Source organism: Gobius niger (assembly GCF_951799975.1).
Source record: "Gobius niger genome assembly, chromosome: 12".
NCBI classification, from domain to species: Eukaryota; Metazoa; Chordata; class Actinopteri; order Gobiiformes; family Gobiidae; genus Gobius; species Gobius niger.
Window position 1 is genome coordinate 14,063,191 of NC_136863.1, and position 21,270 is coordinate 14,084,460.

The following is a 21,270-nucleotide window of genomic DNA, read 5'->3' on the forward strand; positions in this document are numbered from 1 at the left end:
AAGTAAAAAATATCTAGCTCTGTAAAACACTTTCTAATGTTATTTATTCAATATCACTTTTTACTCCAAGTGACTAAAACGAAACATGCAAGAGAGCAATAAGAGGGAGAGACACAGGGCTAATGACCCAAGCCAAACTCCAAACCAGTCTGCTCCTTTGCTGCTTGCACAGCCAGGTGAGGCACAGCCACTCCACATTTATCATACACACTGTAGTTGGCTGCAGGAGTTGCACTGTTGAATCGCAGTACAAATGAATTGTGTGGCTCCGTTGGGCTTTACTCAAATTTCACAGGGCACTTCTTTATGTGAGTCATATGCTGCATGATGAGCATTTATAACAGTGAGTTCTGAAGCACTGAGAAAAGCTGCATGTGCTGCAGGGGATATGCTGTAAAAGGTAAGTACAACCATTCTGAAGTTTCAGTTCTGGGTGCTTTTTTTACACACAAATAAAAACAATATATGTGGGCAGAATGCTATGTGACATGCTATGTTAGGCTTAAACTCAAAAATCCATGTAAATCGACTACAAGAAAGTGACACTGGGGCTGCAGTTTATGAATTAGCCGACTGTTCATGCACATGGAAATTCATCAAATATAGATGGAAATTCAGCTAAATATTAAAGAACATGTGGGCACCCTCTGACCGTCACTCAGGGTGGGGTTCACCGAGCAGCTTCATGCCGCGCACAGCCCCGCCCCCGCGCTTGGCGCTGTCCGGCGCTGTGGTGCCGAACGCTGGGTACGCACTGCCTGCAGCGCTGTGGACAGGCTGCACGCACCGAGCTGCATGCAGCCCGCTCCGTCTGCCAGGATGAGAGCGCAAAGTTCTAAGGATCTTCTCGGCGGAGTACGCCATGGACAACTATGACGGACCTATTTCTCAACTATTTATTTCCTCTTTTTGAATGATTACGCGTTGCCTCCTCGAGTTGCTGGGGGTATTTAACTTGGCGCCAACATGATTTGGGGGCTTGTATTTTACTGCCTCCTCATGCGGGCTGCTGGATACCAGTCCTCGGAGCGGCTGCCTTTCTTTCACGGGCATGTCTTTGAGAACTCACCGATAGCATCAAAAGTAAACGGACTTAGCATTCCAGTGAAGCGCCTAAACGCGCAAAAATGGTGCCCGATCTCCGGGCTGCGTTTAAAACTGTTTGGAAATGGGAGTGAAGATTTCCGAGTTTTGACACACCATAACAGAGGAAATGTATTGCTGAAAACTTGTCGCGTTTTAGATAGGGAGACGCGCTCCGAGTACCTCCTGAACCTGGCTCTGCGCTGTCAGGGCTGCGGACTGGAGTGTGGTGGTGCTCATACTGTCGCTTCTTTAAAAGTAGACGTTTTGGACACGAATGATCACGAACCGATTTTTCGCAGTGCAGACGCGGTGCACATAACTTTAGATGACACGACAGCTCTCCGTAGTGTAGTGTACAGGTTTGCAGCTGTCGACGCAGACAGCGGGAGGAACGCAGAGTTGACATACACGTCTTTGCCACAAAATGGCAGTTTCTACGTTGTCCCAAAAACAGGAGAAGTTATGTTAGTAGATTCCATCCTGGGCCTGCCCTCTGAAGTTAGATTCAGTATTTTCGCTCGAGACCACGGCTGGCCCCCACTGACCAGTAAACCGGTGATGGTCACTGTCTCTCCACAGCGTTGGGCCACTGCTGAATTAGCGGGGTCAGTGCGGTCAAGGCGTGGACCCAGGGCTTTACTTGACCCGGACACTCTCCTATCTCTCAACGTGTCTGAAGATGCCAACATCGGCTCTGTAATCACGAGCCTGAGTCCCAGCAGGTTTCAGTCAGCCGCCTACGAGCTGCTTCACCCGGAGCCCCAGAAGTCCCCGGTGAGCGTGGGGCGCGACAGTGGAGATATCATTATTACCACGCGCCTGGACAGAGAGAGTGAGCCTGTGGTGGAACTCACGGTTAAGATCCAGGACAAACGAGGTCTGTTTCCTTTGTATTATAAGTTTATTTTTTGTCTATAACTGCAAAGATAAGGCACAAATGAAACTTATGTATTTTAAGCAGAGCATATGTTTACTCCCAGTCTGCAGTAATTGCCCTATTTTGGTTATACAGTTGGCAGTAGACTGTCTATGTATAACAGGAACATACAGGTACATGCTATATATGTGCTCCCTCATGCATTAAAAAGCAGTGAAGTTCTTGCTGCAGAAGTAATGAGTTTGTTAGGGCCATCAGTTCCATGGGATAACTCTAATGTAGCATTTTCTGTACATTTATGTCGGAGATAGTATTGGGATTACATAAAAGACACAATGTCAGTGTTGGCTCTGCTAATGGGCCTCCACACTCTGTTCTCTGGGCATTATTTGCATTGTGGCCTATTTTAGAAATCTGCACATCTAGATGGTCTAAGAGTGGTGCCATCTGGACATCTCATCCTTCATGAGTGAAAGCCTCACGCATCCATCTCATCTTTCTATCCGGCTGTCAGTATATTTGCACTGGCTCTACAGGTGTGCATCATTACTCCATGCCATATATTTCTCATATGAGCCGCAACATGGCAGCACTAAGTCGGGAGCCATTTGCATCTAATTTATTGTGATATATTCAGATTGTTGAAGTGAGTGACTAAGAGGAGAAATGTGACTCTATGAGGACTTTGCAGACCGGTTGAATGGTGTCCTTGACTGACGCATTTTGCGACTGTGAAGTTGTTTTTAGAGCTAATCCTTGCAGAGTGGCAAACCACGGCGACCCTTTTCTCTCTCATCTACTGGCATTACCCCTCTAATCCTCCTCTCATTCACTTTTCAGGCCCAGGGATTTGAAGTGACACTGCCACACTCATGCAACCCCATATTCTTTAGGAAAAGGTGAAACTCTATACGTGTCAGACTCAAGTTAGACGTTAGGCAAACAAGAGGCGAAAACAAATGTGTCTCTTTCTAATTGAGCAACATGGCGTGCAGGAAGCAGTGTGCGCTGTCTTTATTTGAGTTGCCTGCTGCTAATAATGCACTTTGCAATTGTATGCCTGAATGGCACTCAATTTTGGCAAAAAAAAGGGGTCTGGAGTTTTTTTTTATTATATAAGTATATATTTTTCTAAAAGGCAGCAAAAATAGTGAGTGATCTGACACCCTCTCACAGATGCTGAAGAGAAATAAGCCGCCCCTGTTTGACAGATATTCACGTAGCTTTTTCCACTTTAGCTCTCTCACCTGTGAATGTCTCCTCCCTTGATCAAAGGCCTGGCATGTCCTTTATCTGGTGACTACAGCTTTCCAGACAGAATCTTGACGAGGCTATGGAGAGACAGGTCTTTCTTCTGCTCGTCTCATTCCCGAAACTTGCTCCACGGCTATCTCACTAAAGGACTATATGAGCGCTGCTTCAGCCTTTTTCAAGCCTGATTAGGGAGCTCATCCCAATGCCACAGAGAAAACGACGATTAAGATTCTCTGGACGTGTACTTTTGTCCTTTAATGTCTTTGTTCACATGTGTCGACGCTGGTCATACCAACACTGAGGTCGTATTGCACCAGTTCTAATAGGTCCCTTTGTGTTGAATTTCTCTCTGGATGTGACGACTGTAACCCTTCTGTAGCACAGAGCTGTCCGTGGTGCTGACAGTCACCTGCTGAATGCCAAACAGAAAGCCCCGTCAGCCACTAGTCTACAGCGGTTCACTGTGTACTCAGGTCAGCTACATGTCCCACATGGCCCTCCACAAACACTGGATACATTATTCATTTCAAGTGTAAAACAGGATAACTGCAGAGGTATCGGGCACATTAAAGAGAGGGGTTAAAGCTATCACAGCATTGTATATATGTAAACATCACATTAGGTTGTTATAAGTAGCCGTTTTAAGTGAATATGTTGTGTTTACATGTCATCAAAACATCCTAAAGAAAAGGTTCTCAAACCTTCAACTTTGCTGGGTTGTAAAAAAAGAAAAACTTGCATGAAGCTTCATGTCTCTCCTGTAACTGAAGTGACCTAAGGTGATATTAGATCACTTTAGTAATAATAATAAATAATGCCTTACACTTGTAGTGCGCTTTACAAGCCTGTATTACCAAGTTTCTCAAAGCGCTTCACTCTCGTTATTCATTCACTCCATACTCGGTGGTGGTAAACTACTGTTGTAGCCACAGCTGCCCTGGGGCTGACAGGGGTGACATTCAAAAACATGGGTTCGACTTTAGTCCATTGAAACTTTAACATTCTGTCATAAGATTAACATGTGTAGAAATGTAGTTTATTAAAGCATTGCATTCTGTTACCACTCAACACTAGCGACACGATTCTCACACAAACATCTGTCTCTACTTTGGGCGTGTGGATTAACACTGACCTTACCAGCAACAGCACGGTAGCATCGCGGTTAGCGCTCTTGCTACACTACAAAGGGAGCTTACCACCACCGAGTATAGAGTAAATGTAATATTGTCTCATGTAAAGCGCTTTGTAACCATGCCTGTGAAAGGGGCTATACATTTACTTCTATGGGCTATAAAAACATCTTCTTTGTCTTCTTCTTCTTCTCCTCCTCCTTCTTCTTCTTCTTCTTCTTTTACTCCTCCTCCTTCTTCTACTCCCTGTCCTTCTTCTCCTCCTCCTTCTTCTACTCCCTGTCCTTCTTCTCCTCCTCCTTCTTCTACTCCTCCTCCACCTCCTTCTTCTACTCCTCCACCTCCTTCTTCTACTACTCCTTGTTCCTCTTCTTCTTCTTCTTCTTCTTCTTCTTCTTCTTCTTCTTCTTCTTCTTCTTCTTCTTCTTCTTCTTCTTCTTCTTCTTCTTCTTCTTCTTCTTCTTCTTCTTCTTCTTCTTCTTCTTCTTCTTCTTCTTCTTCTTCTTCTCCTCCTCCTCCTCCTCCTCCTCCTCCTCCTCCTCCTTCTTCTTCTTCTTCTTCTTCTTCTTCTTCTTCTTCTTCTTCTTCTTCTTCTTACAATGAACCATGCAACAACAACAGAAGACAAACAGCTACATTTAGGTTAACGACAAAATACATTTTTGCTCAAATACTGTACCTCTCCCACTCTAATTTTTCCTCATATTTATTATTAAAACCTTAATTAAAGCACTTTGAAAAGGCCTTGACTCTAATCAGTGGAGGAGGTTGTGGAATGTAAATCTACTTCACCAAAACGTCGTCAAACTTTAGGGTTTTTACTTTTTTGTCAGACTCACGCGTTTTTTTTTACTCAAGCACTTTTTTTGTGGAACAAACTATCACAAACCTAACTTTTTCAACACTTACACCTTCCTTGTCTGATCCCTCTTGGTTTTCGTGCTGAAGTTAGCTCCACTGGATCATTTTGAGGACACCAGATGTGACTGCCTGTGGTCTCGTGGTTTATGTAGTTGTTAATTGGTGAATACATATTTACTAATGCGCGTCGGCGAGTGCGTTCAGTGGCTCCTAATGTGGCCCTAAAATGCTAATCACCCATGCGCTTGGTCTTTCTTATGGTAATAAGTATGCAGAGGGTACCGTGGAAGGAGGAGAGCCATCAGTGGAGCAGCTATTTGTGGCGCTCAAATGCAGATTAAAAAGTGGAGTTTGACACTTGGATATTAGATAAATTATTCTGGCACGCTGCAGACAAGGGCCAGGGGAGAACGGTGGATTTGTATTACTGTCAGTGTGTGGTACCATTCGTGTTGACTTACTTACCTGAAAGAAAAAGTGCTCACCATCCACCAAAAAAAAAAATCATCCTCATCCTTAGTTCCCCCCATGACTTCCCAGACGTGACATGTTTGAAAACTCTTAGGAGTCGGCGGTAGTAATCACAATGGTGTTAAGACACTTATTTGAATATGCTTAATTATAATTAGGCCAATGTTCCCACATCAAAGTGTTTTACAGTTAACATCGGAACGCAGAGCACCACCGTTCCATGCATTTCATTAATTTAGACACACAGACCTACTTTCCCTGAATATATCATAAATGAGACATGTCTGTTGGAGAATTTAATTGGAGTGACTGATAGTTGTTTACATGCTGCTGGGATAAGCAAATAATGTTGAAAAAAATGTGACAGCATTTTTTTTTTTTGGTGCTGCAGCAAAATGAATGTCACAAAAACTGCTTGTAATGCAATATTCAGGTTAACAGCAGACCTCTATAGAGGCCTGACCCTACAATACTGGCCGTGTTGTGCTGTTATGTGGTCAGTTGTATTGTGCTTTGGTTTTTATGGTCTCACATTTTCATAAATAGTTAATTTGAATATAGCAAATAAGCCTAAAATAAAGTCATTTCCTAATCACATTATACATCATTTTCCACAAATCATATGGCTACTTTAAAGGCTTTTAATTCTTGATGTTGCATAGGCACACTGTCAATTATTGTCTTCTGTCATGTGGCTGGTTGCTGCCAGAAACAAACACATCTAAGAACATGTACACATTTAAGAATGTGCACAAATTTAAGATTTACATTTAGATTTATTTATTTATTTGAGCAGCAAAGACTCTGCTCAAAAGGAGTGGGCCCACCCCCAAAATCAATGCAATTAAAATGATCATTTCACAAGAACATATTGGAACAACAAAGGAACAAAACAACAACAAGGAAACAACAGCAAAACAAAATAGATCATACACACCCGCAGCATCTGACCATGGCAGAAATGACCATTTACAAGATGGTATTTACATTATTGCTTTACATGACTGAAACTTATGCACCGTATACAGTCCCCAAAAGGGAGCAATACTGATTACGAAACAACTATGATAAAGCTACATACTTACAAACTATTTACAAAGTACTATAATCCTTTACTATTTATGTTCAAAAGATGCATTAATATACATATTATACCCCGTGACCTTGCTACTTCCCAGTTGTCTTGCTACTTCTCGATTGTAAGAACACGCACAAATCTGACAACATGCACAAATCTGAAAACATGCAAGCGGAGCAAATTGTTGTTGAATTGAAAATGAAGAGCAAATTGTGAAGATTGCATATTTTAGTTGATTCACTTTCCTCGGCAAACAAGAAATATCTTGTCTGTATGGGCTCTTATAATGAACAGACTTGGTTAGACTTGACACTGCGGTGTGGACATTCTTCTATTGCTTTAGTAGCTCATGTGTATTTTAGCCCATCCCTTAAATGCTGGTGCTCCAGAGCATGTTCAAAATGTGCACTGAGCATTGAATCCTTTTTGTGTGTGTGTGGGAAAATCTCTTTTAGATAACTTTATAAAATGATGCAGCCTGATATCATGCACATCATGATCAAAACAAGAACTAAAAAAAGAAAAAAAAGAATAGATGTGTCTTAAACTTGTTCTCATTAGCTCATCCCCGGTGTTAAGTGTAACTGTCAGCTGCTGTCAAGTGATTGGCAATCAGAGCATGACGGATGATGTAGGAAGAGGAATCAACTGGTGACAATTTGTACAGGTCGACTTTGCCGTTACAGTGTCAGACTAATTGGCTATGGGGAAATTTAAACTGTTATTGAATAGCAGAATCTAATAAAAGTGTAATCCGTGACAGTTTTTTGGTATATATTATTCTCATAATACACACATTTCTGAGCTTAGACCTTTTCTAACCTTGAACCGCAGCAGCAGGATGCTCATTCTGCATAACGTTCCTAGACTTGGCTTCAAAACAGCAACAGGAATTTAAATGGTGTTTACTCTGAGAAAGATTTTTCAAAGTTCAGACGAAAGCTCTAATTGGTAACATGTTTATTGTCTAAACTCTTTGTTCTCTATTTCTCCTTCTCAAACAGTGCATCATTCTTGTTCTTTCATGTTTTTTTTTTTCTATATTTCTAACCCGCGGCTATGAGTCATTAAACCTCTTTGTTTAATCACCCCCCCGTAATGAAAAAATAAAAACCATTAGCGGAAACAAAACAAACATTTTTGCTTTGTGCATTTTCTTATTAAATTTGCCTTTTAGAGCGAATTACAAGATTAGCATTGTAGCACATCTCTTTTTACACCGCTGTTGTCGTTTGCACTTGTTGTCGAGAAATGCCCTTTACAACACAAATGCCCGATAAAGGACACTTTCATCCGGCTAGTACTACCAGGCTGTGACATCATCTTCATACACTCTATTCTTATGTGAGTTCGAACCCCTTTCCCTCCTAAATTAGGTTTCATTTGTCGACTTTGCATGTGTGAATGAAGGTTTTGTGAGCTTTTGTTTGTGGCCGTATGGTATTTTAGGCCCATACACTGCAAAAAGTAATTGACTAGATGAGTTTAAATGCCTCAATTTGAGCTCAATAATCCAAGTTTGAGTTGTTTTGACTAGTTAAGATTTAGTGAGGCATTTGACCTAGATTGTTTCACTTCAAAGCATCAAAACAAGAAGTGATTTCCTGATTCGATCCAGGACACCAAACTAAAAGCACCATCTTATTCATTAGTTCAGGAGTTCCCAAACTTTTTTGGCTGGGACCCCAAAATTGACACATAAACAACTCCGGACCCCCATTGTATAATGTTATTGACTCTTCCGCTACTTTAGGGAAGAAAGACATGTTATAATCAAGTTAATATGTATCTAAGCTGTTTATTTTGATTCATTGAATGGATTTCATGAATTATAGGCTGGTTTACACTAAAAAAGGTACTAAAAACAGTAGCATTTTTCTTTTTGTTTCATCTTGAATTTAATTTGGGGACCCCCACCCAAGGCCTCGCGACCCCCCGGAGGGGCCAGACCCCCACTTTTTGCATTAGTTTAGCTGTTCATTAGTTCAACTTTCCTTCTGCCTAACTATTAACAGACAAAACACTTAAAATGTGTGTATTTAATAATATTCTTGTAATGTTACAAGTATCTGCCGAAGTAAGCTGTGTGCTTTTATTTTGGTGTGCTGGATCGAAACAGGAAGTCGCTTCTTTGGCGGCGTTGTTATGATTTGAAATCATGCATGTCAGTTTTCTTTTCTTTGTCGATGGGGTGAGAAAATTGGTCTTATCCCATTGGCAGTTTTACTTTCTTGTTGAAAGGGAGATTACCTTTGAACGAGTTTGAAATGTCATCAAACTAGCAAAGTAAACTTGGTCAGATCAGGAAAATCTTCTTTTACTTTTTGTAGTGTAGTTACATTGACTCCCTTGTATAGATTGCTATGAACCTTTTTTTTCTCCTGTCTTTCCATACATAGTATGGTCACATAGTTATGCAGCTTGGTAAACTTTATTTAAACTAGCTTATCACCTCTTAACAAACACCCCCCCTTCTTTTTTTTTTTTTTGTGCTTTTTTGTCTTCTGTTTACACTTGGCACACAGCAAGAGGAGGACTAAACCTCCTGTCAGCCGCTCTCCCCGGTCCACCCACTCGGATGCATCACAGTAACATGAAGCGCAGCCCTTGTTTGTCTATAGATCCTTGTTGCTCCCTTCCAAAACCCTCTTCTTTTTTACTCCTTTTCTCTCGCCAAGATCTCTCACTAATGTCAGAGACGAGAGTTTACCTTGCAAACTGTATTCTTCGCCTTCTCACACACACACACACAAACACACACACATCAGACATTCCCTGGAGAAAACAATCAAGTGATATTTTTTGACATAGCCTCGCCGTATCAAACCGGCAGCGCTGGGAAAAGACGAGGTAAAAGCGGTGGAAGTAGGCCATGTCATGTGACTCACTAAAACTGGTGTGCTGTTGTCTTTGTAGAGCAGGAACTGTGGCGGGCCCCTCTTCAGCTCCTTCCTGTTAAAGGATTTGCAGGTCCACAGAGGACGTCGTTTTAGATTTGTATTGGTTCGGATTTTTTTTTTCCTCTCTTTTTTTTTTTTTTTTTTAAGCTTTCACGCTCCCCTTCGGAATCCTTTTGCAGCACCAGAGCGGCTAACTGTTAATGGTATTTGACGGCTAAGAAGGTGCATTGGAAAAAAAAAAAGTCCTGTGAGTCTAAGTATAGAGGGATACCGGAGTGGTTTCTTCCTCTTCTGTAGGTGTCAATCGGCTGCACTCAAGCTATAACCTTCTCCTCTCTCTATCTCCCTTTCATGGCTTCACGCTGTCTTTAATCCGGTTGCCAATTTCTCAACTCCCTTTTCACATAATATTCTCTCTCAAATGTGAGGTTAATTGTGAAGAGTTAAAATCGCTTTCTTCTGTGTTATTTCACCCTTGCCGTCGATGAGGCGTCCACAGAGCGGCTGTTTTGGAAATACTCTGACCCAGTGGTTCACAACTGGTCAAGCTTCGAGATCCATCGGGACAAGCAGTGACTCAAACAATAATTTTCCGTTCAACTTATAATAGAAACAACCTGGTTTTACTATTTTCTAGTAAGAGGGGGTGTCTCAGGGTGGCCAGGGAAGTTGCCTCTCCGACCCAGAGGCAACTTCGTCGGAGGCGCAATACACACTAATAGAATCACGGAGAAGAAGCTAATAGGCTCATGGGTAAAGCTAACTGCGGGCTAGCGCCACTTAAACAGTGTTTACAGCCAAGTTTGATTGAAAATAAATTGGGTTGTGGCACTACAATATCCCTCTCTCCCTTTGTATTTTCTGTCAGCGAAGTATTTACTCTCACTGACAATTAACGAGTAAAAAAACGCGTCATGCTACGACACCTGCAGTGGCGCTTATGGCCTCTAGGGGCATGAGTTACTTAGTTCTGCTTTAACTTACAGACTAGCTCTTTAATACAATGGTTCTCACCTGGTTTGACGCAGGGACCCACCATCACTCCAGGATGACAAGCCACGACCCAAATACACGTTTAACAAGTAATATATGAACAAAAATACCGCATTCACCACAAATTAATTTCAAATAAGCTGTCGTTTTAACAGATTCCGCCATATCTATACTTTTTCAGAAGGGTTCACGACCCACTTATGTCAAGCATTGATCAAAAAGTTGACAATAAAAAAACATTTGGTTAACTTTTAACTCTGACAGATGCCAATCACCCACTGAAAATGAAAACCCCCCATTTGAGAATGACTGCCCTAATCCAGTATTTTTGGTGAACCACATGAGGTTTTAGAGTTCATTCTTTTAACATCAGATAGATCATACTTTATTAATTTGGGCCTTTAATTGTCCAAGTTTTTTTTTCTTCATCTCGTATTCAGATTTATAGTCTTGGTGTTGACCTGGTGGTCCTTGAAAATGCCAAACATTTTGCGGGCGGTACGGTGGCACAGCGGTTAGCACACGTCCTTCACAGCTCGAAGGTCTGGATTCGATCCCTGGGCGGACACGGCTTTTCTGTTCTCCCCATGCCATCCACCACCACCATGCCAGTGGCATGGATGAATAATGACAACAGAATGCTTTAATAAACTTGGTAATTGGCTTGTAAAGTGCATATTATTATTATTATTATTATTATTATTTCTTAGGTCAGTAAAAAAATAAAAAGATACACAAAAACAATGTCAGAGCAATTATTCTGTAAAACAAGACCAAGGCTTATTATGACTACCCTTGCCAGAAACTCTGCTCTAACCAGTTAGTTTATCCCTAACAACTTGTAACTTGTCCTTTAAAAAATTCCCCACTATTAACATCGTTCATTAGTGCGATTCTCTTGAGCAACCTCTAATTCCTACAGATCACTGAGATAAAAAAGTGGTGTTTTTGTGAGCTGTTTTCGCTAATCATCACAATCAGTGTAGAACTTGCTCGGATCCTGGCATTGCCCTTTTTTTCTTCTTCTTATACTTCTCCTTTAAGGACAAAATGTTCACAGCTTCTTTTCTTCCCATTACTCATTATACAGTATTTGCATATTCCTCTCGCAATGTGAAATGAATTGAGTTTCAGTCTCATTTTTATTTGTAATTTCTGACTGTGGGGGTTGTTTGCTTAAGTGGAAAACAATTTTCACCCAAAGCTTATTCAATCTAGGGGAAAAAAATTGCCTTCCATCCTGTATTGTGCATATTCATGAGGTGTAGGATGATTCACATTTAATTGTGTAAATTTGTTCACGCGTGTGTGACACTGGTCCAAAGTAAATTTTCAACATTTCTTGGGATGAGTCTGCACTGCTTGCAGCAATCCTTTTTAGGCAATGTTGTTTATATTGCATCAAACATACCCCTGTCAGTGGCTGTGAAATCACTGCCTATCAGCATAACAACCCTGGAGTTGATCAAGGCATGTGAGTTTTGAGTAAGGTATGAATAGTCCAAATGTTGTAAAATATTCCATGTTAGCTAGGAGTAAATAATAGTACTTGGTAACAGAAAATATGCCTGTTTTGTGAATACTGTCACTTTTTAGACATACAATTGATCTTTTTATTATGATTATGGCCTTGCATTCATTACATTTGTTGCAATGATAGGTGTGACCGGGATTGTTTGTCACATGGTTGTCACATTGCTTTTTATGGCCACACTAGGGGGCGCTGTGACTTGACATTGTTATTGAACATAAAGCAGTTACTCAAGTAACTCATGCCCCTAGAGGCCATAAGCGCCACTGCAGGTGTCGTAGCACGTTTTTTTTACTCATTAATTGTCCTTGAGAGTAAATACTACGCTGACAGGAAAGACAAAGGGAGAGAGCGATATTGTACATCCAATTACACAATGGAGATAATTTCTTTCACTCAAACTTTGCTGTAAATACTGTTTAAATGGCGCTAGCCCACAGTTAGCTTTGCCCATTAGCCTGTTAGCTTCTTCTCTGTGATTCCATTAGTGTGTATTGGTGGCTCCGTCCTGGAAAAATTGTGGTTTTCTGGCCAGAGACACCCCCCAATCGTCCCAGTAGGACTACGAAAAGTATTAATTAAGGTAAACAAGTTACTTAGTTCTTCTTTAAGTTTAACATCTTGATTCTCCTGCTGTAATGTTTTTGCTCTCGGAGTAAAGCCACTGAACTCTATCTCACCATTACACCAACAACCTTATCCTGTCCGGTCATAACCCAATTGTTATGGCCAACGGTGAGAGTTGGAACGTAGATTGAGCTTGGCCTGTTGGAACAATATATTTTAAATTTGGGGGTATTAAGCTAAATCTACATTTTTAGAGCTTTTTGCCATTTCACGGTGTTGTTCACTCATCAAAAAGATAATTGTGTTTTGAGGCATTTGTTCCTTTAAATCTTCCACGGTGACTATTGTTAGAGTTTGTAACCAACGTAGTGTGAGCAAGATGTATTAGAATATTACCTTTTGCCTGCAACAAGCACAATACCCTCTCTTTAAAAATCACTCTATAATACTAATTTTGAAAAAAACAACAATAAAAGAAACCTGACTTTGCACAAAAATAAGTGATGCATTGCCTGCACCACACAGTGTGGAGGTGATACTGTATTTGAATACGGACCGTACAATGAGGGGCAGAAAGGTCAGGGTGCGCTGTACTGCTGGTGGTTTGGCCACAGAGTGCGACTCAAAGGTCACACAGGTTAAGCGAGCCAGAGGTGAGAAACCGGGGGAGAAATGACAAAGCAGTTGTGAGTGAGAAGAAAACAGAGATGAAAGTGTAGTTTAATGTGAGTCGGTCTGACGGTATGTTTGTGTTTTTCTGATAGATAGGTAAAGGGCAGCCAGATCAGAGGCACAAGAGTTGTATACTGCTGATGAGAAGGCTGTGTGCTGAAGTATAATTGCCTGACGGTTAGAGGGCATGAGGAGAAACTATTGGGGTGGCAGAAGGGGAATTAAGGTGACCATGTTCTTTTAGCCTGTGGTGCAAAGATGAGGGCTGTAGGGCACGGGGGCTGAGAGGAGCGGTAACGGCAAAGGAGAAAAGGCCAGCCTGTTCCCATGTTTGTTTGGAGGCAGTCGGGGGCAAATGGAGACAGTAGGAGGGGGGAAGTTAGAGCTGCCCTTTCGGAAGAGAGATGGAGTGATCTTGACCAGTGCCCAACTGAGATACACATTTTGTTTGTTATGTTTTTATTCAGGGTATATATATGTATGTGTTTAGCCTGATTATTTTATATGGTTATTTAAATATTACTTGCTATCATTAAACTGTGCATATCAATCAGACACTTTGACAAAATAGTGTATCACCTGCTTTTAATCTAATTTTTATTTAGTCTCACAGAATATTCAAAAAGTCGTTGTCAGGCACGTCCTTGCCCCAGAGAGGATCGTATTGTACATATTATTTGTGGAATCCTTGGGGACACCAGAGCACATCTAAACTCCGCCTCACCTGGTCCATAAATAATACCACCTTTTTGTTCTAAGACAAGAGCAGTAAGTGCTGTGCCTCGGTGGTTAATCTATTTATTTGACATTTGACATGGCACCTGCCGCCAACTACTGACAGGTGCCATGAATAAGACACTCAGTGGTCATAATGTTGTGCCTGATCACAGTCTATACCTGCTTAGGTAGTGGCCTACATAATAGAAATGGATCATGTGGTCCACCCAAAAGGAGCTGACTGGACAGACTTACTTCTGCAAATGGGGTCGGAACGAATGTATTCTCAACTATATTTATTTATTTGTATTTATTATTTGTATATATGGTCGGACAGCAAAGTCTAATAGTGCACAAAGTCACCTGAGGACAAACCATCAGTCATAAGCTTACAGTGGTTTAAAACAATTACTTTTATGCTCTTGTGTGCACTATTGTCTGAAATGTGAGCCACCTGAAGATCAATCAAAGCCAGTACCTTATCCACGCATGTTGTCTTCGAGTTTTGTTGTCGCCCGTTTAGCATTTAAACCTAAACCTGAACTTTGAAAACTTGTCAAGCTATGTTGTTTCATACTATTACTGTTAGTGGCACTCGAACTTTTAACACCAACAAAACCAAATGTAGCACATATTAGGGAATAAAGGTCAAAATGTGACCTGAATCAGGTATAAACTGGGGCTAAAATAGTGGTAAATCAGGCTAAACCACCATATAAAAATGTTCTAAAAACAATTTTTCTGGTTCTCTGCTTTGTGTTCGACAGCCTAAGAATATAAATTGCACCGACACCATGTTCCGCCAGTCAGACCTGTGTTGCGTCCTTATTAGCAGAGAACCATCAAGATTCACGGAGCCTAACTAAGCTTGTACTTCCTATACGTACGCTTGTGTAGTGCGGCTGTTGATGCAGCTTTCTCAGAGTAATTTAATTGAACATGGGCCTGTGCCGGTCGCTGTTTACTCAGAAAGGTAGGCTATATCTCGTTACCGCACAACATCATTATGCCCACGTAAAAAGTGCAGGTCTCGGCGGATTGCTGCGAGGACATCGGTGGCAACAGGGAGTTTTTATGTGGCCGGGGGTCTGCATTATTGATGCCCATTACCACAGACAGTGTCAACTCCAAAGTTTTCAGGGTGCCGGGTGATGTCAGGCAAACGCTGTGCTGACCTCCATCTGCACAAAATCCCACAATGCCTCGCACCGACCCAGTGTGTCTACCGGTGTGATAAATGAGCATGGCTTCTACATTGTGCAAGGAGCTTATCACCAACTGAGAAGGTTTTGTTTTATTGAATCTAATCCTTGATGTGCTGACACTGGCTTAATGGAAGACAGGAGTTTGAGCTTGCAAGTTTTGTTGACAGTAATTTCATTTGTCTGCCATTGTGACTGTGACGACTGCTTAAGTTTTAGAATAATTTGTAATGAACACTGTTGCAGATTTAGCGAGCGAATGCGTCAGCTGCCCCACTGCAGGCCTCTTCTCTCATTTATCTTAAACTTTTGTTCAGGCCCCACCTTTGTACAGCCCCTCTCTGGCATTTCCCAAGAGAGTGGAATTGATTTTGTGCTATTGATTAACCGGGAGCTGTTTTGCTCCCAGTCACAAAACATCACTTTAAACAACAATTTATATGTCGCAGAATAGGTTGTGACAGACTGTTGCTGATAGTTTACAAACTGGTACAAAGGTAGGTGTGTGATTGAGTCCAGGGCCTGATGGAACTGTCTCAGAGCACCCTAATGAATCAGCCTTTGAGTGCTGCCCGCATATAGACCAGAAGGAGCATGGAGAAATTGGAGCTTGGGCCGCATCATGCTAGGGGAATACTCTGCTTGTGCTTATTTATCTATTTGGGCTTGAATTTTTCAACCTTTTGTACCCAAAGGTCCAATTAGCTGAGCATAACAATGGCTGTGGCTTCATTGGCGGTGGCCAGAGGACGCACTGATAAACACACAGGACAGAGACAACTTTTAAAGCCTTTCCTGTGAACTGAAGAAGGAGCTTTAAAAGCACCACAAAAACAAAGATCACTTGGCTGGCCAAGTTGCCCACTGAGATGTTTTGACACCCCCTGAACTATGCTTTGGAGGAAAATACGCAGATTGCAGAAATTGTGGTAATTGCATGACACCATTTTGCACAGTGAGAGTGTGCCATTTGTTGAAAAGGAGATAGCTTTACACGGGGAAGTGACAGAAATGCACATTTTATTCTGACTTTAGTCATAAAACAATACATTTTGTACAGAATACAAAATGTATTTGGAGATGTCGCCCTCCATATGCTTGGATTTGTCACAATTGAATGAAGTAATTACCAATAAAAAACACACACAGACTCCAGAACATGCTGAGTGCTGAGAGAAGACAGAAGTCCATCAAAATAACACAGAAAACATATTGTGTAGAAAAACCGGTTGCTTCACCAAAAAGTCCTTCAGAGGCATAATTTAAAAAATCTTTCGTATGTCTTTCACTGTCTTATACCTATCAAGCAAATGTTGCTGAATAAAAAAAGAAGCGCACATTACTGTTGCAGGTGCCCTTCAGTTGGACAGATTTTTATTTTATTTTTTAATAAATCAGATGCAGAAATATGCAAAGAAGATGGACGTACAATGCATTATTATTTCCTCCCCTATATTGTTTTTTCATCCAGGTTTTACATCTCTTTGTGCTTTTGTTCCCTGCCCCCATTTGTAATTTACAGTGATGTGTGCATGGTGGGCTTGCATGTGGAGAAGGTTTGGAGTGTTTATCCGGCGCTTCAGTCACCAATTTGTGGCAGCTCTGGATGGATGCCGTGAATTGAATCTTTGTGTCTGCCTCGACAGTGGGGCTTAATTTTGTGGACTAATCAGACCATATGGTCTCTACAGTCTTATGATGTGCTGAGAGCGATGGGATAAGGATTCTTGCTGTTAGCAGTGCCAGACTTTCTGTAGAAGACATGCACCACTGCCACACATTAAGGGTCAGGACCAGTGTCTGCTCCGCGAATACTTAAACATATTAATGTTTGCTTGTTGTGCTCTGACTCTTATCTTGTGCTTAGAGTCTGGCAATGTTTTACCAGACTCTTTGTTCTGGACCCATACGGCCAAGGGGAACAAACCCTGGACCTTGTTGCTCATGGCTGCACCATCCATTGATTGATATCTCCTGTTGAAGAGAAATGACTTTAAAGATGGGGTCATTCCTAAAGGTCCTGTTACTATTATACGATTAAGCAAAATATAAATGAGTCTGTCGGCTTGTCATAATATTGCGTTTGGGTGTCAGATAATTCAGTTCCATCAAATCCATCTGCTTATGTTTAAATATTAAAATGGGCTAATCCTGGTCCAGTGTGGAGAAGGGCAAATGTCGGCATTATTCTAGATTTGTGAGTGACGGGCATTTATGGCGCTCTTTAGCATATGCCAGATAAACAAATGGTGGTATTTGGTGGTTAACTGCTCTATGGGCAGTGCACATATTGTGATAAATCGTGATGAGGTAGGGGAGTTTAACACTTCGGTTCACTCGCACACAGTGGGTGATAAACATTGATCTAGTTTAATCTTGCCGGCCTGCTGCTAATGATGGGAGATGATGGTCCACACAGGACAGACTGCTCACTGGATTAGATATCTAAATGAGGATTTTATTCTCATCCCCTCTTCCTCTTTTCCATTACCCATAAGCCATGCTCAAGTCACATGCTGCATTATAGTGAAATGCATGTGACTACTCTGGTGTGTAACATGTATGTACAATACAGACAATGAACAAACCATGTCCATGCATATTTTCTACATTCATACATGCCTATTCGTGCATGTCTCTACATTGGACGAAGACTGTCACACAGTTATGCCCATGTACTAATGCAGTACCTTATACATTTCCAATATGCATCTCATTGAAGAAGCTTCAAACAAAAGTGGCCATTGATGGTGTGCTCGGCATTGCTCCCTGTGTGTTGTGCTAAACAAACAGAGACACTCAGGTCCTAGTTTCAGTGATAGATTAATGCTGTCTCACCCATACTATGTGCCTTGTTTTCCATTAAATCTTTGAAGCTCCGTCTGTTGCTTCTGCCTGGCCCTGAGCTCACTCCCACCAATTTTCCCCCCAACTACTTCATGAGCGTGCGTGAGCCTGTGCATGTGTGTTTGTTTACCTACAGTATATACACTTTTGTATGGGCAGATATCTAGAGGGGTCTGAGGACAGCCCCATCCATCACGAACAGAGAGGGAAATGGAGAGTGGGACGGTGTGGAAGAGAGATGGGGGTCGCCACGGGAAGCGGCGTCTGAAAAGAGCCGAGCGAGACTGAGGCAAGCAGATGAATGGATGGAACAGTCCGGGCCGCTCTGATTGAGCTGGGTACTGTAGTTTATATCCTTTAGAGATAAGGCTGAGGAGCACTGCTCAGCAGCTTCCTCCCCCTGTAGCTTGAACTGAGTGTGATAATAAGAAAGCGTGAATGGGGCAAATTGAATTAATGCTGCGGCACACCATAAAAGGCCTAACTATAATGCATTTTAAAATCCTATAATGAGCAGAGAGCTAAAATAATTTCACACTCCAGTGAAGAAGATGGGCCTGTAACAGATTTTGGGCCTGGCTGACACTGCCTGGGCTTTTGTCATTTAATGTGACTTTAGGTGCAATGTGGAAATGATACTTTTATTCTTTTGGGGCACAACATTTGACTGGTGATTTAACACTGAAATATAGGGATTAATCAGCTCCTCCGTACCATACAGTATTTACAGTTGTGCTCAAAAGTTTACGTACCATGGCAGAATTTTGATTTTTTGTCTATTTTTCAGACAATATAAATAGTAACACAAAAAGGTTTTTTTCACTCATACTATATGATGGAGCCATTTATGATCAAACAACCAAGTGAACTCTTTTTAAATCATAATGAAAAAAGAAACTACCAAAATGACCCTGATCAAAAGTTTACATACCCTGGTGGTCTTTGCCTGATAATATGCACAAAAGTGGACACCAACCAATGGCTACTGATCTGTGTTTGATGTTACTGTCTGTGTATAAAAGGTGTGTGAGTTTGACAGACTCTTGCATCTTTCATCCAGTGCTGCACTGGCGTTTCTGGTTTTTGAGTCATGAGGAAAGCCAAAGAATTGTCAAAGGATCTGCGAGAAAAGGTAGTGTCTAAAATGGGAAAGGGTTATTAAAAAATCTGAGGCACTTAGAATGCCAATCAGCAGTGCTCAAACTCTAAGTGGAAAATGCTGGATTCTGCTGAAGCCAAACCATGGTCAGGTCGACCAAGAAAACATTCAGTAAAAACTGGCTGGAAAATTTTGGATGGAAACAAAAACCAAGAGATAACTTCAGCTGAAATACAAGACAAAAAAAGAACAATGGGCCGCATGGTCAAGTCGCCAGAAGAAAGTTATTACTTCGCAAATCCCTCAAAGAATTACAATATGCTAAGCAGCACAGAGACAAGTGTAAACATTTCTGAAACAATGTCATTAGGAATGATGAAAACAAAATGGAACTTTTTGGCCATAACCATAAACGTTACATTTGGAGGATTCAACAAGGCCTGTGATGAACGGTGCACCATTCCTATCACTGATGTTTTGGGGATGTCTGAGCTACAATGGCACAGGGAACTAAATTAAAATGGATGAATGCAGCATGTTTTTAAAAAATACTGGAGGAAAAGTTGCACTCATCATCCCGGAAGCTGCACATGGGACGCACTTGGACGTTCCAACATGACAGCGATCCAAAGCACAAGGCCAAGTCGACCTCGCATTGGCTCCAGCAGAATAGAGTGAAGGTTCTGGAGTGGCCACCTCAGTCTTCTGACCTCAATATCACTGAGCCACCCTGGGGAGATCTCAAACGTGCAAGACAGCCCAGGAATTTACAGGAACTGGAGGCTTTTTGCCAAAATGAATGGCCAGCTTTACCATCTGAGGAAATAAAGAGGCACATCCACAACTATCACAAAGAATCTAAGTCATTGATGTTAAAGGGGCCAATACACAGCATTAAGAACTGGGGTATGTAAACTTTTGATCAGGGTCATTTTGGCAGTTTCAATTATCACTATGATTTAAAAACTAGTAAACTCAGTTGTTTGACCATAAATTGATTTGCACAACCACTAACTATAAGTGAAAATAAAACCTTTTTGTGTTATATTTCATATTCTCTGTAAAATCTCCCAGGGTATGTAAGCCTTTGAGCACAACTGTACATGCCGTATTCAAGACTCTTTTACAGACAGAAGGTGAAAGGTAGTTCCACAGAGGGCACATCTGCCATAAAGAACTTCCTCATTATTCTCCATTAACAGTCCATTATGTGATCAGACCAAAGTGAGAGTTCAACACTATCCAGCATTTCCACTCACAGTCGCACACAGGATGCACAGTAAAACATGCAGACATGTGAGGGAGTGCTCTTGTACCATCCCTACTGTTGAGGGAATGAGTATTTTCACCCCCATATGCTCTCAGCTCCCCTATCGTCATCATTACAGCTACACCAGTATGAAACTAAAATTACCTCTCCATCATCAAGCCACGGGTAAAGAGAAAGATAGTGCTCTGACACATAGTAACACTAACAGACGGGCGCTGATAGAGACTAATGACCAAATGAAAGCTGCAGTCTGAACACTGCACCTCCCTGGCGAGAAGGAAAAACACAACACGGTATTAACAGCCATTTCTCCCACTCTGCTCAAGCCTGCCCTGCACACCTTCCCTTTTTGTTGTTGAGATTCAGAGGATTTCTTTGAGCTTTCTGCTTTTCCCACTTAACCCAATATAGTAGTTGTTGAAAAAAAACATACACAGTAGAAAAACATCTACAGACTACACAGTTTCACTCAGAGTAACATAACAGACAACTCACTGTACATGGAGAAGGGACAGAACTCAAACACACACGAGTGAACATCCAACGCACAAGTCAACAGCTCCACCATGCCAAAGCCCTGCACAAGCACGGAGAACATACATGGGTACAGCACCAGAGACCCACAGAAAGTCACAAAGCAGACTGACAAGGGCCAAACAATTCACATCTTATGTCCTTTTACTCGAGATTGAACTAGAATATTCCATCTCGCAGC

At 41.6% G+C, this 21,270-nt stretch overlaps 1 protein-coding gene across 2 annotated transcripts in view; it reads left to right on the forward strand.

Moving 5' to 3' along the window:
* Nucleotides 1-741: 741 nt before the first annotated feature.
* Nucleotides 742-21,270, forward strand: part of LOC306971833 (neural-cadherin-like) — a 98,665-nt gene continuing 78,136 nt past the window's right edge. For both annotated transcript variants that reach the window (XM_079568231.1, XM_079568232.1), the window contains exon 1: nt 742-1,963. In XM_079568231.1, coding sequence (XP_079424357.1) covers nt 967-1,963 — 997 coding nt within the window. In that variant the 5' untranslated portion in view covers nt 742-966. The remainder of the gene's footprint in view (nt 1,964-21,270) is intronic.